The sequence below is a fragment of the Sparus aurata genome, chromosome 23 (genome assembly GCF_900880675.1).
Source record: "Sparus aurata chromosome 23, fSpaAur1.1, whole genome shotgun sequence".
In the NCBI taxonomy this organism is placed as follows: Eukaryota; Metazoa; Chordata; class Actinopteri; order Spariformes; family Sparidae; genus Sparus; species Sparus aurata.
The window spans coordinates 9,453,290-9,468,798 of NC_044209.1; the positions used below are offsets into that span (position 1 = coordinate 9,453,290).

Sequence of the window (15,509 nt, forward strand, 5' to 3'; positions counted from 1 at the left end):
GACAAACCAAGACTGTGGTGGGGAGTTTTAGTTTATTTCAAGTTTGAATTAAGTATTTTCTACGACGGGTTTATCAGGCAATTCAACTTGTCTGCGTTCAGTAAAAGACAGAAACTCAAATTCAAAATGTGTACTGTGTGTGGTTTTTTTTTGCCTAGTTAGTAAAATACTGGTAAGTGTGTTTCATTTAATATTTGACATTTTGTGAGTTTGTTTAGTTCATGTTTCATGTTAACGTATTAAGAGACCTGTTCATAACTATTATTATCATCATTATTTGGAGACAGTTATTTGAAGTAATGAACAGTTGATTACAGGGTTGTTGCTATCATTTTTCCATCATAACCAGACTTAGTCCATATGGGGGCCCTTGTTAAGAACTCTAAAACAAAAGTTTGAGGGCCACATTGTGCCCTCAAACTCTAGCTATAGCAATAGCAATACGACAATGAGAGAGTGGTATTGGGGTGAGTAGATAATAGCTCAACTTTCATTTTTGGGTGAACTCCTCCTTTAAATGATTAAAAGTAAGAGCAGTGAGTGTACAGAACACATCATCAGATTGCTTATTTTAGCAATAGTAGTAGCAATATGACAATAAGAGAGAGTGCTCCATTACAAGTTAAAGTACAAGTAAAAAGAAACAAGTACATGAATGTGATTAAAGGAACAATTCACCCTGAAATGAAAATTCAGTTCCTATCTTCTCACTCCGATGCTGTTGGAAAATCAAGTGAAGTTGCGTAGTCCACAGAACATTTCTGAAATGTTGCAGCATTCTCCTGAACAGCTGGAGTAGATGGGGACTTGTCCTCAAATGTTAAAAAAAGCTGTTTTTTACGTTTTAAAACAAGTCCCCATCTCCTTCAGTTGTTTTGGAGAAAGCTGTTTTGCTATGAAGCTCCAGAAATCTTTTGTGGATTACGAAACTTTACTCGACTTTCATCAACATGGGGCTAATTATTGAACAGCTCATTCAAATTATGAAACGTGAAAAGCAGCCAGTGTGCAGAAGATACCATAAACACAGATGGAGTGAAGCGTTTACTGTTGTTAGTTGTCATTTTACCTCATATAAGGCTACTCTTGGGTATTAATCTGCAATAATAATCATATTTCATATGTATTTCTATGTATTGCATTAAATCTTGATTTTAACTAATGCTGTTCAGTAACTGTAGTGGGGTAAAGTCACATGAAACACTTGAGTAAAGCACCCAGTCTAATCCCACTGCGCATGAACACTGAATCCAGGTTGAGTTAATAATACTAATCATTTTGCTGCCTGTGCCTTCAAAAAATTCTGCTCATGTGGCCAAAGCAGTTCTTCAGAGGAGCAGACAAGCCCACAGGACCTGGCCCAGCCTCGGGAATATCTGCATAAAATGATTCACGACAGAGGAAACACTGCTCAGAGAGGCTGCCGTGTGGACTCGTGCGCGCATATTATCACCCATTCTTCAGGCAGGGGGCGGGAGAGAGATACTGTGGAGCGGACCAGCAGCAGACTCCTGGAAACTCGCTGTGTCCCCTCAGCAGCGCCACCAAACACCCCCGCTGCGTAATCAGGCAGGTCCAGGGCTGAGGCGCACCGAGCTCTGCTTATTGATAAGACTCCTTGGAAGGAGAGGACCGCAGACGAGCGTGCGACGTTACTCGAGACGTTCAAGCCTGTACGCTTCACGGTTAAAGAGACCCCCCCGCCCCCCCCAGAAGAGAACTGGATTTTTTTTTAATTGGTCGTCTTTGGAATAATTTAAACTTTACTTACTTTCTGAGCGTCCTGGAGAGTTTTTTTTTTTGTTCCTTCCTGAGAAGTTCTGATCGTTGTTGTGTGGAGAATAATGTATTACATTTATTCGGCTTTTAGCAGCAGAAAGCGCTTAAATAGAGAAGACTGAGGAAAAGTAATAAGAATTTGGAGCTTTTTTTTTTTTTTTATCTTTATTTTTTTTTAAATCCAGCACGGAGGAACTTTTTAAATTTCAATTTATTTTAAGGGGGACTGCCTTCTTCTTCTACGTCCTCCTCCTCCTTCTTCTTCTTCGGATATCTTTGGTGGAGAGACCACAGTGGGGACGGGCGGTCCACGCGCGCGCAGTCCCGCAGGGCGAGCCGCTGTCCCCCCGCGCGCAGTGCTGAGGAGAGAGGGACTCTCGCGCCTCCATAAATGCCCGGTCCGTCGAAGAGGCTCGAGGCTGGGCAGCAACATGAGCTCGTGGGTGCAGCTGCTGCTCGCCTTGCTGGTGGCGTGTCTGCGGTTTGGCGTCGCCGAGGTGAGTTTGACGGAACTATTAAGAGATGCTGTAGCTTTACTGGAGCACCTGTGAGGAGTTTTGAGTCACGCTGCGCCAATGTCAGGAGAAACGAGTGAGCTTTGTTGAAAATTGTACACGAGCGCTGACACAGAAGGCTGTAAAGTACCATAATATCATGCTAGCTTTTCCAGACTCATGTTGAAATCCTTTTATAGCCAAGACTCACCTCACCATCGTTCAAATATGGTGAATTACTGTTTGTTTTGCTCATAATTCTACAGCATTTTATTAAATTATAAGTCATATTAACAAAAGTCAAACAGAATGCTCCAAAACCAGCCTTATAATCAAATACAGGTGATATTTTATGACTTTGGACACGTGCACCTGCTTCATTCCCGCCTCATCACAAAATCCAGTCTTTTCCTTATGCGCTTCTGAATGGGGCTGGGAATCCTCACAGAAAACAACTGTTATTCCTCCCATTAACTGGCGTTATGAATGGATGCCCAGGGGCGGACACATGCAGAGGTCGTCCTCTGTGTGTGATGAGCCAGGAAACAAGAGGCCTGTACCATGATAGGCTCTTTTCACAGCTGGATGCTCCACGTGGGTCAAGTGATGTGTTCGTGGATGTGGCTCCAGATGTTGAGCGAGGCCATAAATCAGCCAGTGAGCAGCATCATCATCATAACTGGAACATGTAGAGGCCACATGTTAGTAACAGTAGATGGCCACAGTTGCAGTGACACCTTTTTTTTCTCTAAATCGGCACACAGATGTTTCTGGTAGGGGTGTGAATTTTGTCATGAATTTGTCATTCATCAACACAATGTAAAATCACTTGTCCCGCTGAATGTTGGACATCGAACAACTTAAAAGGAGACATTCCAATTTCAGCTAGTTTGTGACACAGATGAGTCACTGTATAATTGCTGTTTCCAGCCTCAAAGAACCACTTCAGTGCTTCTTATGACTACACAATTATTGTGACCATGATTTTGCACGGAAGTAGCAGCCACCCACTGTGGTAGTAGCTGGCTAGTTGCTGCTTCTTCTTCCTCCTTTTTCCGTTTCATGGCACGTGGCAACCAAGGCGAGAACAGAAAGACATGATTTAAGAGGTCCTGGATCATTTTCATGATATTATCACTTGTGTTTTATCAACACAATATCAATATTTCATTTTTAAAGGTCCTATTTGTAAGATGTGTTGATTCCCAACTTGTCAACCCGACCTACAGTCCTCAGTATTTCACAGCATCAGTATTTAACAAATTGGGATTAAGACTCAAAAATCAACTGTTCTTCAAAATAGGACCCTTGAATACCACATGTTTGCCTGAATAAAAGTTTCTTAAAAACAAGCAGGCAGTGGTGAAATATGGGCGCAGGATTGATGGGCGAGTCTGACCGCCTGCTGAGGTCAAACAGGAAGACAAAACTTAGCCGAGGGTCCTGTCTAGGTCAAGTGAGGCTTGAGGATAACTGACATAATGTTCATTTTAGAGAAAAACCTTGACCTCTTTAGCTAAAATAAAGTGTATAGAAGAAGGTCCAGATGCACTTTGGGCGTGATTTTATCTTTATTTCTGCCTCCCCTCAGATTTCATCTCTGTTTCTGACGCAAACAATTCAACCTCACAATGAACCGCCAGTGTCGGCCAGTTGTAAAACTAAATGGGGTCAAAACACACACACACAGTTAACAAGCCACTCATGGGAAGTGGAGATTTATACAAGTCAACAATGAGGGCGCAGCCCATCTGTGAGTTTGCTCGCAGGATTGAGCATCTCCTGCACATGCTGGAAACTATTAGCTGCCAATTAAAGTAAAAACAATACAAATGGATTAGAAGAATGCAAACAAAACCAATATATAATTCCTGTAGCTTCTTATCAAATTATGGTGTCACAAGTGGTTTCATTCCTCCTTTAATTCACTAAACCCATACAACTGAAACACACAGTCTTCCATCACTAGGATTACTCCACATGAAGGCAGACTTGGAGTAAAACACAGTTATGATGGATGACTTAGAATCCCTTTCATCAACCCATCGTTTTTATTTTATGGCTTCTGTAGGCACCACATGTGAGAGAAAGCTCAAATCTGACAGGCCAAGTGTTATAGAGCAAGAAAGCTTCCAAAGGCTTTGAGGTATACAACCAGGAATTCCCCTCGTCGGATTCTAAAGTGATAGTATGGCAGCTGTGAAATGATGGAGTCTGTATAGAAAGAACATTATTGTAGGAGAATGTGTCGAGTGGGTGATAATTTTAAAACGTGCTAATATATGAAGTGCTACTTATACTGAGAATTTCAAACAGAGGAATCCAGACATTACTTTTAGATAACAAAAGCTGATCATTATCCTTAATTGCATCGGGCGCCTTTCCACCTCAAAAGGTAAATTATGACAAAGGAATTAATTAAATTCACATCCATTCATGTATTATCGCGCACGTGTAAGCAGAGTTTCATTGATGCCATGTGAAACCTCACACGTGTGCTGCTGCTGCTGCTGCTGCTGCTGCGCCGGCAGCAAACTCGACCCTCTAATTATGTGCGATTAGATGTTTCTTCTCCTCCCCTGCCCGCTGCAGCCGCTGCCTGTACCTGGCATTCCTCAGTATGTCCAACAGCCTTCAGGGGATAGGAGCTCGCTTCAGATGATTTGTGCTGGATCATGACAACATTTTTATTTTTTTGTGGACCTTTTAAAATGGCAGAAAGAATACGGGACAGCCTAAACCCTTGTGATGTGGAAAGAGGAACGTTAGGGTGAACAATATAGGGAACAGTTTGGTTATACAATACATTTTCTAAGACGTGGATCTGCAGAAACTCTCCTTTGTTGATGTAGATTTACAGTCTGAATGAATCAGGTGCTTCTTAGGGGTAGTAGTCTTTAAGCACTCCTTGATTAATTTTAAAACAAATGGCTACAATGCGATTATAAAGCCAATTTACTTCCGTGCCCATCCATTGTCACCAACACTGGGAAAGGGAGCTAAGATGGCGACATGTCAATCTCCAAGAAATTCAGCTCTAAAAGATGGCTACGAACTTGAATGACCACTTTATGCATTTCAAAGTGGCACAACCTCTGACAGGGCTAACTTGTTAAGAAACACGTTCACACCAAGTCTAACAAGTTAGCCTAGCTAAGTATGCAAAAACGGCACACACGTCAGGGCTCCAGACTAACTTTTCGTCATGGCTGCACGCTTTGAATATTTCATTTTGGTGCACCAGCACATTATTTGGCGCACCTATTGATACATTTTAATTCAGTTTCATAACACATTATGTTTATTATTGTAAATAGGAAGACATGTAAATGCAAATACATGTAATTATTCATCTAATTCTGAGACTGTGCAACATAACCTCAATTGTTGAACCAGTGTGACCAGTTTTATGCCCATATGACATCCAATTAATGTTATTTACTTTTCCAAATTGAATCGAATTGAATCGAAACACAATTTACCGGAGAATCTTTTTTTTTTTAGTATTGATACTCCTGTATAACTTTGTAGAGGCCATCTGATATATTTAATGTATCATATCTCTGTGCCATGGTTGCAGTTCAGCATCATCAATGTGTGTTTACACAATCTGTCTGCGGATTTTGAATCTGTTTACATCTGTTTTGTTTATCAGAACCAAAGTGTTTATTTAGTATTTCCTGCTACACAAATCGTCATGACAGCAGGCACCACTGTGGACAAAGGCACACATCCTATAATTAACATCAGACACAATTAGCCGAGCAGGCAGATTTGCTTGGTTGGCGAAGGGAAGAAATCGGCATGATGACTCCTCTGGGGCATGGGCAGCTCCGCAGCAGAGATGTGAGTGTAATACAGCAGGCATTTCCCTGCTGGACAGTTTGACTCTCTGAAAAGTCCAGGCAACAATGGGGGAAAGTCAATGGCGTATAGTACAGGCAGGATGAGAATTCATGCTCAAGCATGGATGGCTGCTTCCTTTGGCTAAAACCTGCTTCCCGTAGGGATTCATTATATTCTCCAGAACCTGAAGGGAATCTTACAAACACACAAAAAAGTAAACACATTCAGCCTTTCACATATTCTATTTTCAAAAACTGATGAATGGTAATAATAAGAGAGTGAACGTTGTCTTTCCTGGTGCGCTAGCCAGACCAGCTCCTTTGAGATCATCTTCATTGGTTCCATCTCGCCGTGAGCTGACAAACCAAATGAAGCACATCCACAGCGTTTAAAAGCAATGTGAGGAAGTGTCTCGACCCACGTCTGATCCTTGTCCATTTTAACCCGTCTTTTATTCATCTATTATACCTCTTTTTCTCTCCTCCTGTCTGTATCACTCCATCCCCCACTTCCTGACTCCTTCCTGACTCCTTTGACCCCTAAATGTTAGCAGATGAGAAGACACAACGCCAATAGTCATTCACTCTGCTCTTAGTGACCATTGTGTGTCTGCTTTGGTTAATACCCCCCCTCCCTCTAGCTGTCTTACCCATTAATGACTGGGGGGTTAAACCCACAGTCGGTCCATAGAATCACAATTTAGAGGCGCTACTTGGTTTTTAGTGTTGTGGTATGGACATATTTAGTCAAATGCATGTTTTAAGGTGTCACGTTGTCCCTTTGTAACCAAAAGTAGAAGAATTTCCTGTGGAGACACAACCTGATATTGTTTATGCCCCCATGCCAAGAAATCCCATTGTCTTCCAAAAGCTATTAAAGACATATAAAAGAGCTATGCTGTCACACTCAGTGATATATTCTTTCATTTTGAGTTAGTGCGCACAAAGTTTAAAGGCCTGATCTGTTTTCCTGCCATCACTGATGTAAAAAAGCCTCTCAAAGTGCTCACGCTGAGCATTACAAACTTGTTTAGTTGCAATATAAAAAGACGTGTTTAACAGCAGGATAGAGTTTCCAATGTTGGGTTTTGGTTTTTGTGACATGCCGTTCTGCAGTTTTACTCCACTTCCTGAGAAGAATAGTTTGTTAAACTCCGTAATGCCTCAGAAAGGGCGGGAAGTTCTCAAATATCTGTTCCTCTTGCGTTCTTTCTGATAATCATGTTCTCTGATGTCTGGAGTGATCTTATTTCTTTGGTCTCACGTATTGAATCATATATCCTCATGTGTTTCAGGGGGACCCTCTGCCTGCAGCCCTGGTGGAGCTGGTTAGAAACAGCCCCATCTCCTCTATAGAGGACCTTCAGCTGCTGCTGCTCACTGACTCCGTAGGTAAAGACCTGCACACTCCGATATTACTGCTCATACATACGCTGAAACCAGACTCAGTATTGGGGGACTTATTCAAGACCCTAACATGTTCTGTCCATATTCTCATTCTCACCTTAACACTTCTTAAATATTCACCTAAACAAAACTAGCAAAAAATAACAACAGCCAAAATCCATTTTTTATCTTATACCTAAACCTAACTATGTAGTTACCATAATATTGTTTCTACGCATATCACTAATTGTGTGTATGGGGAGCTCATTTATTTGGCTTTTGAGTTTCTTTCAATATAAAATGCTTTATAATCAAGCAATAACGCTTCTTTGGAATTTAGACACATTGTTTTCACTCAACAACAGATCAATAAATAAAGTGATGCAGAGACAGCAACGTTGATGCACTCAATATGCTGTCTTATGTGAAATATTCATTCACAATTGTCAGCTTTGTCATTACAGTATAGTCTGAGGTACAGTTGTAATAGCAAAATTACGTAAACAAGAGCTCACTACATAATACTTAGTGTTTGTAATAACAGTAAGAGGTTACTTTTCTACCCTAGTTGTGACAAGTGTACATCAACAGGATAATAAAACTGACTCAGGCAAACACCTGCAGAAACAAGAAGCAGGAAACACACACACACACACACACACACACACACACACACACACACACACACAATAGAAGGCAAGAATTAAAACAGTGCAACAGTTAGGTCTGGGTCTCCATTTGTCTGGATGTGACATAAACTACCCCCACATCCTCTTTGTTTCTCTATCTTCTTGTGCTTGCTCATGTTTACTCACCCACATGCAGAGGGCGCTAGAAGGCTTAGAATAAAATACACACCACGAGCCATTCATAAATCACTTGTCATTTCGTCATAAATCAAATGCTGTATTTGTTTTTGTCTCAGATGAGGAGGATGGGACTTCTGCAGCCAATGGAGGTCACAGACTACCAAGGAGCCTTGGTGAGCTTAACCCCCACCTCCTAATTTTTTAGTAAGAGTGCATACAAGATGTGACTTTATTTCATACCGTTAAAGTGATGGACTGCTTTTACTCTCCAGTGGCTTCTTAAGTTCTTAAAAAAAGTGTATTCATGCTGGTACATTGGTTAATCGAAGGTTGTAGTGCTTGCATGGAGGATTCCTGATTTCACCATGAATGCAAAAGTGCTCCATCCTCATTAGTGTAGGACTGTCTGTGTGTGTTCAGTCTGCCTCATGAGAGTTGATTGATGTGACAAGTATGGCTTAAGTGACACGGTAAAGTTCTTCTCATTAACCTTTTTTGGCGATCATGATAAAGCAGATGTCTGAATTACTAGACACCAATCTACAACAGTGTGGGTGATTTTGCTGGATTCCCTCAGGCATGAGGAGACACTAATGACCCTTCATTAATCTACATGTAAGCCAAGCCCCATCTCCTATCTGTGTCCTTGTATGTTCAAATAGAGCCATCTATTTCACCTTTTGTCACCTCATATTTCTGCCAGACTAGTACAAAGCAGTAGGAAGTCTGATTAGAAGAGGTTTAATCATATGTACTCATTTAAAATGCATGAATTTCACACTATAATCCGCCTGGATGTTTCTGCTCTGCAACAGCTAGAAACAGCCCTCTGTGTTTATACGGAACAGTTGTAGGTGAGCTGCATACGTTGTAGCCACTCTTTTATAAAATGGTGAATTGCGATTCAGTGACGAGAGCTTCTTATCACATTAGTCCATAAATACCCATGCAAACACGCCAGGTGAGCCACTGTGGATGAGTGACGAAGCTCAGTGGAGTTGAAGGTAATTAGAGGTCTCATATTTGACACTCCGCTCCAAGTAGCTTGGGAGGGGTGGGATTCCTGTGGCAAATAACAACTACAAAGAAATGCAAAATAACCACAGAGACACAAAGAGACACAAAAAGACACAAGGCAACTACAGAGAGATGCAAAATGACCAAAAATAGATACAAAGAGACACAAAGCAACTCCGAAAAGATGCAGAATGAAGAAAAAGAGACACAAAGTGACTTCAAATACACTTAAAGGAACTACAAAGAGACACAAAATTAAAAAAGGGATGCAAAATGGCAGCAAAGAGACTACAGTGTAACTAAACAGAGACACAAAATGACTACAAACTGACGCAAAGTTACTATGAAGTGATTCATGGTAGAGGGGCAAACACAAATGCAAAAGGACACAAAACTGATTATATTACTCTTACAGTTGTGAGTGACATTGTTTTGTAACCCATCCATGCTTACAATCAGTCACATCTCATTCCTCAGATGCCCAGCCGGCTCAGCAGGCTCTGTGTAAAGTTCGTACAGAGGTGGTTGAGGTCACCAGGGCGATGTTGGACCGTAGCAACGCTAACTTCCTGTTATGGCCGCCCTGTGTCGAGGTGCAGCGCTGCTCTGGCTGCTGTAACACCAAGAGTCTACAGTGTGTCCCTGTTGTCACGCACACTAGATACTTACAGGTAAACAACCAGAAACACAGAAACATACACAAATGTCACAGATGTAAAAACATTTACATCTACAACATCCCAAACAGGCGCCATGTTTATCCTCTGACTCTCATCTTCCTCTCAACCTCTGCAGGTCATGAAGATTGAGTATATCAACAAAAGACCCACTTATGCTAAAGCAGTGGTGTCAGTGATTGATCATGTGGAATGCCGATGTCAGCCCGCTCCACGTCCTCCTGTGCCCAAGAAGAAATCATCACGCAGACAACACGGCCACCAGCATCGAAACCAGACACTTGGACACGAGCAGGTACAGTATAAATGCTATTTAGCATGCTATCAGGTTGATTTTCAAAGAAGTGTAGTGAGATTTAGCTGAACTGAATTTGTGGAATTTTATTGTCAAAGGTGAAGGTGCACTCTAAAGATGAACTCCACCAGTGGGATGAGCTGAAGCAAAACCAGAGGGCCCACTTGGAGGATCTCCTGGAGCAGCAGTGGAGCCCCAGAGGAGACACATTCACTCAGCCTGAGGAAGGCTACAGCCTGACAGGGGAGGATGCATCTCGCTCTGGAGAGGGCATCATTTTTGGTCCACACTGGGCACATAACTCCACCAGGCTCCTGGGGAATAAAGACCAAACTGTGAATCTGGAGAATATTGAGAGGATCTCTGATGGTAACAAGACTGTTTCCTCACTGGATAATGATGGCACTGAGGAAAAAGACAAGTTGGTGGAAGGTGGGGATGGGTTGCTGCACAACAGGACTGAAGGGACAGTTAACAAGGGAGAAAGGAGCAGGGACGAAGGCACACAAACACAGAGTCCATTATGGCAAGAAGACAAATCCAACAAGTTCAGGCCTACTGAGGCAACCAGTGAGGGAGGGGGGATCAGGTTCAAACCGACCAAAGAGCCAAATCCAGAGCCTCGAGAACAGGCGAGACGCAGAGACAATGAGACTCCTGACGAGGTGAGGATATTACAGATTGAGGAGGAAAAACTGGAGCAGGAGAGAAAAGAGCTCCTACTCCTTCACAAGAGGCTCGACCAAGAGAAGGAGATACTGAGACAGCAGCAGATGAAAAGAGAAGAAGAGGAGAGGCAGCGAGCAAAGGAAGCTGATGGTCAGCATCACCTGCATGGTAAACATCATCATCATCTGCAAACAATAACTACACAGAAACCAGGTAATAGCCATTTTCTATTTCTTTGGGTTAGTAAAATGACAAATAAGAATTTTAAGGGGGGAAATAACTCAAATTAAATGATCTACTGTTAATGTGTTGTTGCTCTCACCTGCATTTTCATGAAGTCATAGATTTTTGGTATTTTTTTATTAACATTTAAATCCTAATCTGACAGCGACAACAACCACGACCACGCGGCAGCCATCAGCTCCAGCAGGACCCAGACCCCCGGCCCGTCCAAGGAGGAGGATGAAAAAGAATCGCAAACGGATCAGCAAGGCAGCTATGAGAGCGATGCTAATGTAGAACTCAAACAAACCCAGGTGAGTTCACATAATGTTTAAAAAATAAAATAAAAGTACAGTATGTCCTCACAAAAATCCAGGAATCTGGCCCAACCATAACAAAAATGTAATTTTTTACAAGCATTCTTAATGGTAATTTAGGTTTTGTCGTTTCCTGTAAAACAATGAAAAAATGTTGATGACAAGTCTTCACAAGGGGGCATCCAATTAAACACGTTCTCCAGTTTCTTCAGTGTTTCTGGGGGCCAGAACTGTTAATATAAACATGCACACAACACTCTGCAAGCATTCCATGGGAACTTTAATGCACTAAATATTCACTGTGCCAATATGTACAAAGTTTAAAGTTTATCTTCCTGTTTCTCCCTCAGGCACACAAAGTGAACTTGGTGTATTTCATGGATTCAGAGGTGAAGAAGAGTGACTCCCTTCATATAAGTATTTATTCACTTGTCAGTAACCTGCTCGTCCTGTGAGATCTCCTCCGTAACACTACTAATGTCTGTCTGCTGAACCTGTAACCACATCTGTATGGAGTACGGCAAGGGGAAGGAGAAGATGGAATATAAATGAAAGGTGGACCTTGTCGAGAGAACACTTGCCTCTACAGCGACAGTTGTGGGTATGAAGTAAAGAGTGGCAGCCTAAGACTGATGAATTGTGTGCAAGCACAGAAGCTGTGGGGGACTGAAATTGCATCGCTGTAGAGCTGTGGAAAACAGTGCAATTTCAGAATTCTTCTGGAAACCATCTTTTGATATCAACAGAGAGAAACTGCACTTAGACTTTGACAGAACTGCATCTATATGAGGTTTGAATGACAAAGCTTGTTGCTGAAAAACTTTGTGATAACCACAAACATACTGGACTACAAAGTGCGATCGGTGGAAAAATGGACATGACAATGGACAGAACTCTTTTGTGTTATTGAAGAATCTGTTGTGTTCTGATAATCTTAGAGACAATCATCGATTGACTCCAACAGTAGGTAATGTTGACTAAAGTGAGCAGTATTTGTGATGTGTGATAGACACACCAGACATGTTCAGTGTTGGGAAGATAAAGCTGTGTAGATTCAAAGGCCTGATATCATTTGTTAGCTCTGAAAGACAGCCATGGTTTTATTTTAACCATATTTAATTATATTTAACTAACTGCAAACACTGGAATCACACGGATGTGATTAGAGAACAAAAACATCAAATGTTGCATCAGTGGTTTTTTATTTTCTTTCAAAATCTCATCACAAGTGTGAAGAAAAGGGTGCTGTCTGAATACTTATAGTGATAGTGTTACACTTGTGACCTGACATCAGGCTTTGTTTTTATTTATTTATCTCTACCATTACTGTGGATTAACTTTCTATACAAATACTGCAAACAAGGTGTCACATGTGGTTGAGATATACTCCATCACAATGGCGGGTAGGTGTAAACAGTAAAAGACGATAAGTTTTAAGAGAAGATGAAAACCTCGTGTGACCTCCCAGGATCATGCATTGTTGATCTTCTATTTAAAAAAACGTGTGCATGTGTTTGTTTTGTATGTGTAGGTGTGTGGTTTAGTGTGTGTATGGACTTGTGCCCACACCTACACGTCTGTCATGCATCTCAGTACTCATGTAGAGGCATTTATCTGTTTCATTCTTTCATAAAGACATGTCTTTTTTCCACAGATTCATTTTTGATAGAAACAATGAACAACATTCCTTTTAAACTCTGGGAGGCGTGGAAAGACACATTTCCCTGCGACACACTTTTTCAAGTGCCCCCACTTTATTTGATTTATAAATCTCTAACACATTGTTTTGACATTCCATTTTCAGGAAACAAAAAGAGTCAAAACAAGTCAATCACTACTTAAAAGGACAGCAAAAAGACATATTTTCCATATGTATATGTTGTTTTCATGTCCTTTCTATTTCCATTAGTTACCAACCATAGTAACACACTGGCGATGCTACTAGTCTCCAATAATCCGTTATCATCCAAACATCTTAAATTATTGAAAAACCGGCTTGTACGTTATTCATGCCAACTTACAACTGTTATTGATTTTGTCTGTTTTATTATAAGAAGTGTTGAAAAAAAAAGAATGTTTGTGATAACTTTGCCATCTAATGCTATTTTCATATGGGTATAAGAAGCTAATGTGCTTAAATCTACTTTTTGTTTTGTGTTTTCATTCCTTTTTATCTAGTTTTTCCTTGTATAAAAAAGGCCAAGGTTTGGTCATATGCCCTTCAGAAAAAGTGTCTGGCCTGGGATGTCAGCATGTAAGTCTACAGTCATGCTAGCAGCTCCGTGAAGTTGTACTTTGGCTCAGTGGTACTTTTAGTTCAAAGCTAACATAGTACAATGTAGTACAATGCTAAAATGCTAGTGCTAATCAGTTACAGTTTTTATGCATCTTATAAGCTTAGTTTAGTGTGTTAGCATGCTATAATTAGCTAATTAGTAACAGACACAATGTACGCCCGAGGTTGACGAGAATGAAGTACAACCCAACAATTTCCACTTGTGTGTTGGGTGTGTATTCTTTGTAATGACATATTTTTTTATACGTGATATACTTTAGCAATTTTATGACAAACATTATTTGATTCTTGCCATCAACAACCATATATCATTTTTCTGGTATAAGGGCCCACTTTGGGAGTTATTCTGATGATGGTGTTTGATGAAAAGTCGAGGGATCAACAAAGTGTGTGTAACCAATTTTATCAATTCAATAGTTGTCCAAGCATTTTACTGAATGTAAAACAATTTCAATCTTATAGAGGAAAAGTAAGCCGATAGTTAAAGTTATTCGTACCATTTATGTACCAAATTTCACATGTCTAATTGGCTTACAGCGTACAACGTCAGGGTCGCACAATTTACGTGACGATTCATGTGAGATTCCGAGGCTGGAGATAAAAGTTTCAGCTTATTTCAGGAAGCAGGTGTTTTTTTGGACAGTAAACTCTTGGAGGACACACTAGAAGTCAGTAGGATAAATGTTGACCCGTTTGTGACACCAATGAACCCTCCGACTTTCCTACCAGGTGGATTTATTTATTAAGCCTGTTTGGCTTTCCAGAGACATCGTATTGACTCACAGTGAGCTCTGTTCAGTCTGACAAAAGAGAGAGAGATAGAGAGAAAAAAAAAAGTGGGGGTTGGTGTACTGTAGGTGAACTCTGGCACGCACCCTCTTTGTGGTTTGTTTTTCACATTTACCCACTTGACTCTTGGCCGCGAAAAAGCCCTAACTCAGCAGCCAGCTGCAAAGTTATGTCTGCTAATTATCAAGTCAAGAAGTCATCTGCTCTCCTGTCTAAATGAAATCATACGAGGGATGGCTTTGAAGAATAATGAATGCTAATACCCTCAGAATTTAACCATCTTTAGAGTAAAGAGGGCTTACTTATGTCTGCAGTTGTAATTATGGCCTTAACACATTTTGAGCTTAAAAAGCCAGGCTCTTCCTCTTGGCTTGACACAATTTGTAAAAAGAATCACGAGCTTTAATGTGGGGAATTTTTCAGAGAGCTGTCTAGCATCCGCATCCAAACCTTAATCCCCCTGTACGTGACTCCATTACTTCCAGTTGCCCTACTGTCAATCTCACACAGACGTACTACTTCTAAACAGCAGACCATCTCTAAATTCAGCATCGAGGTGGGATGCCTGCTTTTCCACGGGTGTCCGAGCAGCTCCCAACCCCCCACGGACTTCAAACAAGGGCGGAATGGAGAAGTGCGTGGAGGCTTGTTGACTGTGACAAACACACACACACAGGGGTCAACCACCATGACAGTGTGGCGGGGTCTCCCAGGGACCAGAGACTATGATTAAAGACGGTTCATAGCTGAGTGGCTGACCTTAAAGGATGATACGGCTTGTTGGGTCTCAACAACACTGTTACCTAACCAGCAAACAACCACTGGAACAATCTAATGATCCATCGACGACTAGAACCTGTTGAACAATTTAACAGAGACCAACTTGATCAAAAACCATAACCTGACAATTATCG

General features: G+C 41.2%; 1 protein-coding gene across 2 annotated transcripts; it reads left to right on the forward strand.

Annotated features, from left to right (window-relative positions):
- The first annotated feature begins 1,427 nt into the window (after window positions 1-1,427).
- On the forward strand, window positions 1,428-13,653 carry pdgfbb (platelet-derived growth factor beta polypeptide b). 2 transcript variants are annotated; one of them, XM_030408941.1, is made up of 8 exons: window positions 1,428-2,276; window positions 7,414-7,510; window positions 8,430-8,486; window positions 9,808-10,001; window positions 10,126-10,302; window positions 10,401-11,184; window positions 11,360-11,507; window positions 11,861-13,653. In XM_030408941.1, exons 1-7 carry the CDS (start codon window positions 2,211-2,213, stop codon window positions 11,488-11,490), a joined length of 1,506 nt encoding a protein of 501 aa, XP_030264801.1. In that variant the 5' UTR covers window positions 1,428-2,210; the 3' UTR covers window positions 11,491-11,507; window positions 11,861-13,653. The 2 variants fall into 2 exon arrangements, with proteins under 2 accessions (XP_030264801.1, XP_030264802.1); XM_030408942.1 differs by lacking the exon at window positions 1,428-2,276 and having other exon boundaries at window positions 7,423-7,506.
- The last annotated feature ends 1,856 nt before the right edge of the window (window positions 13,654-15,509 follow it).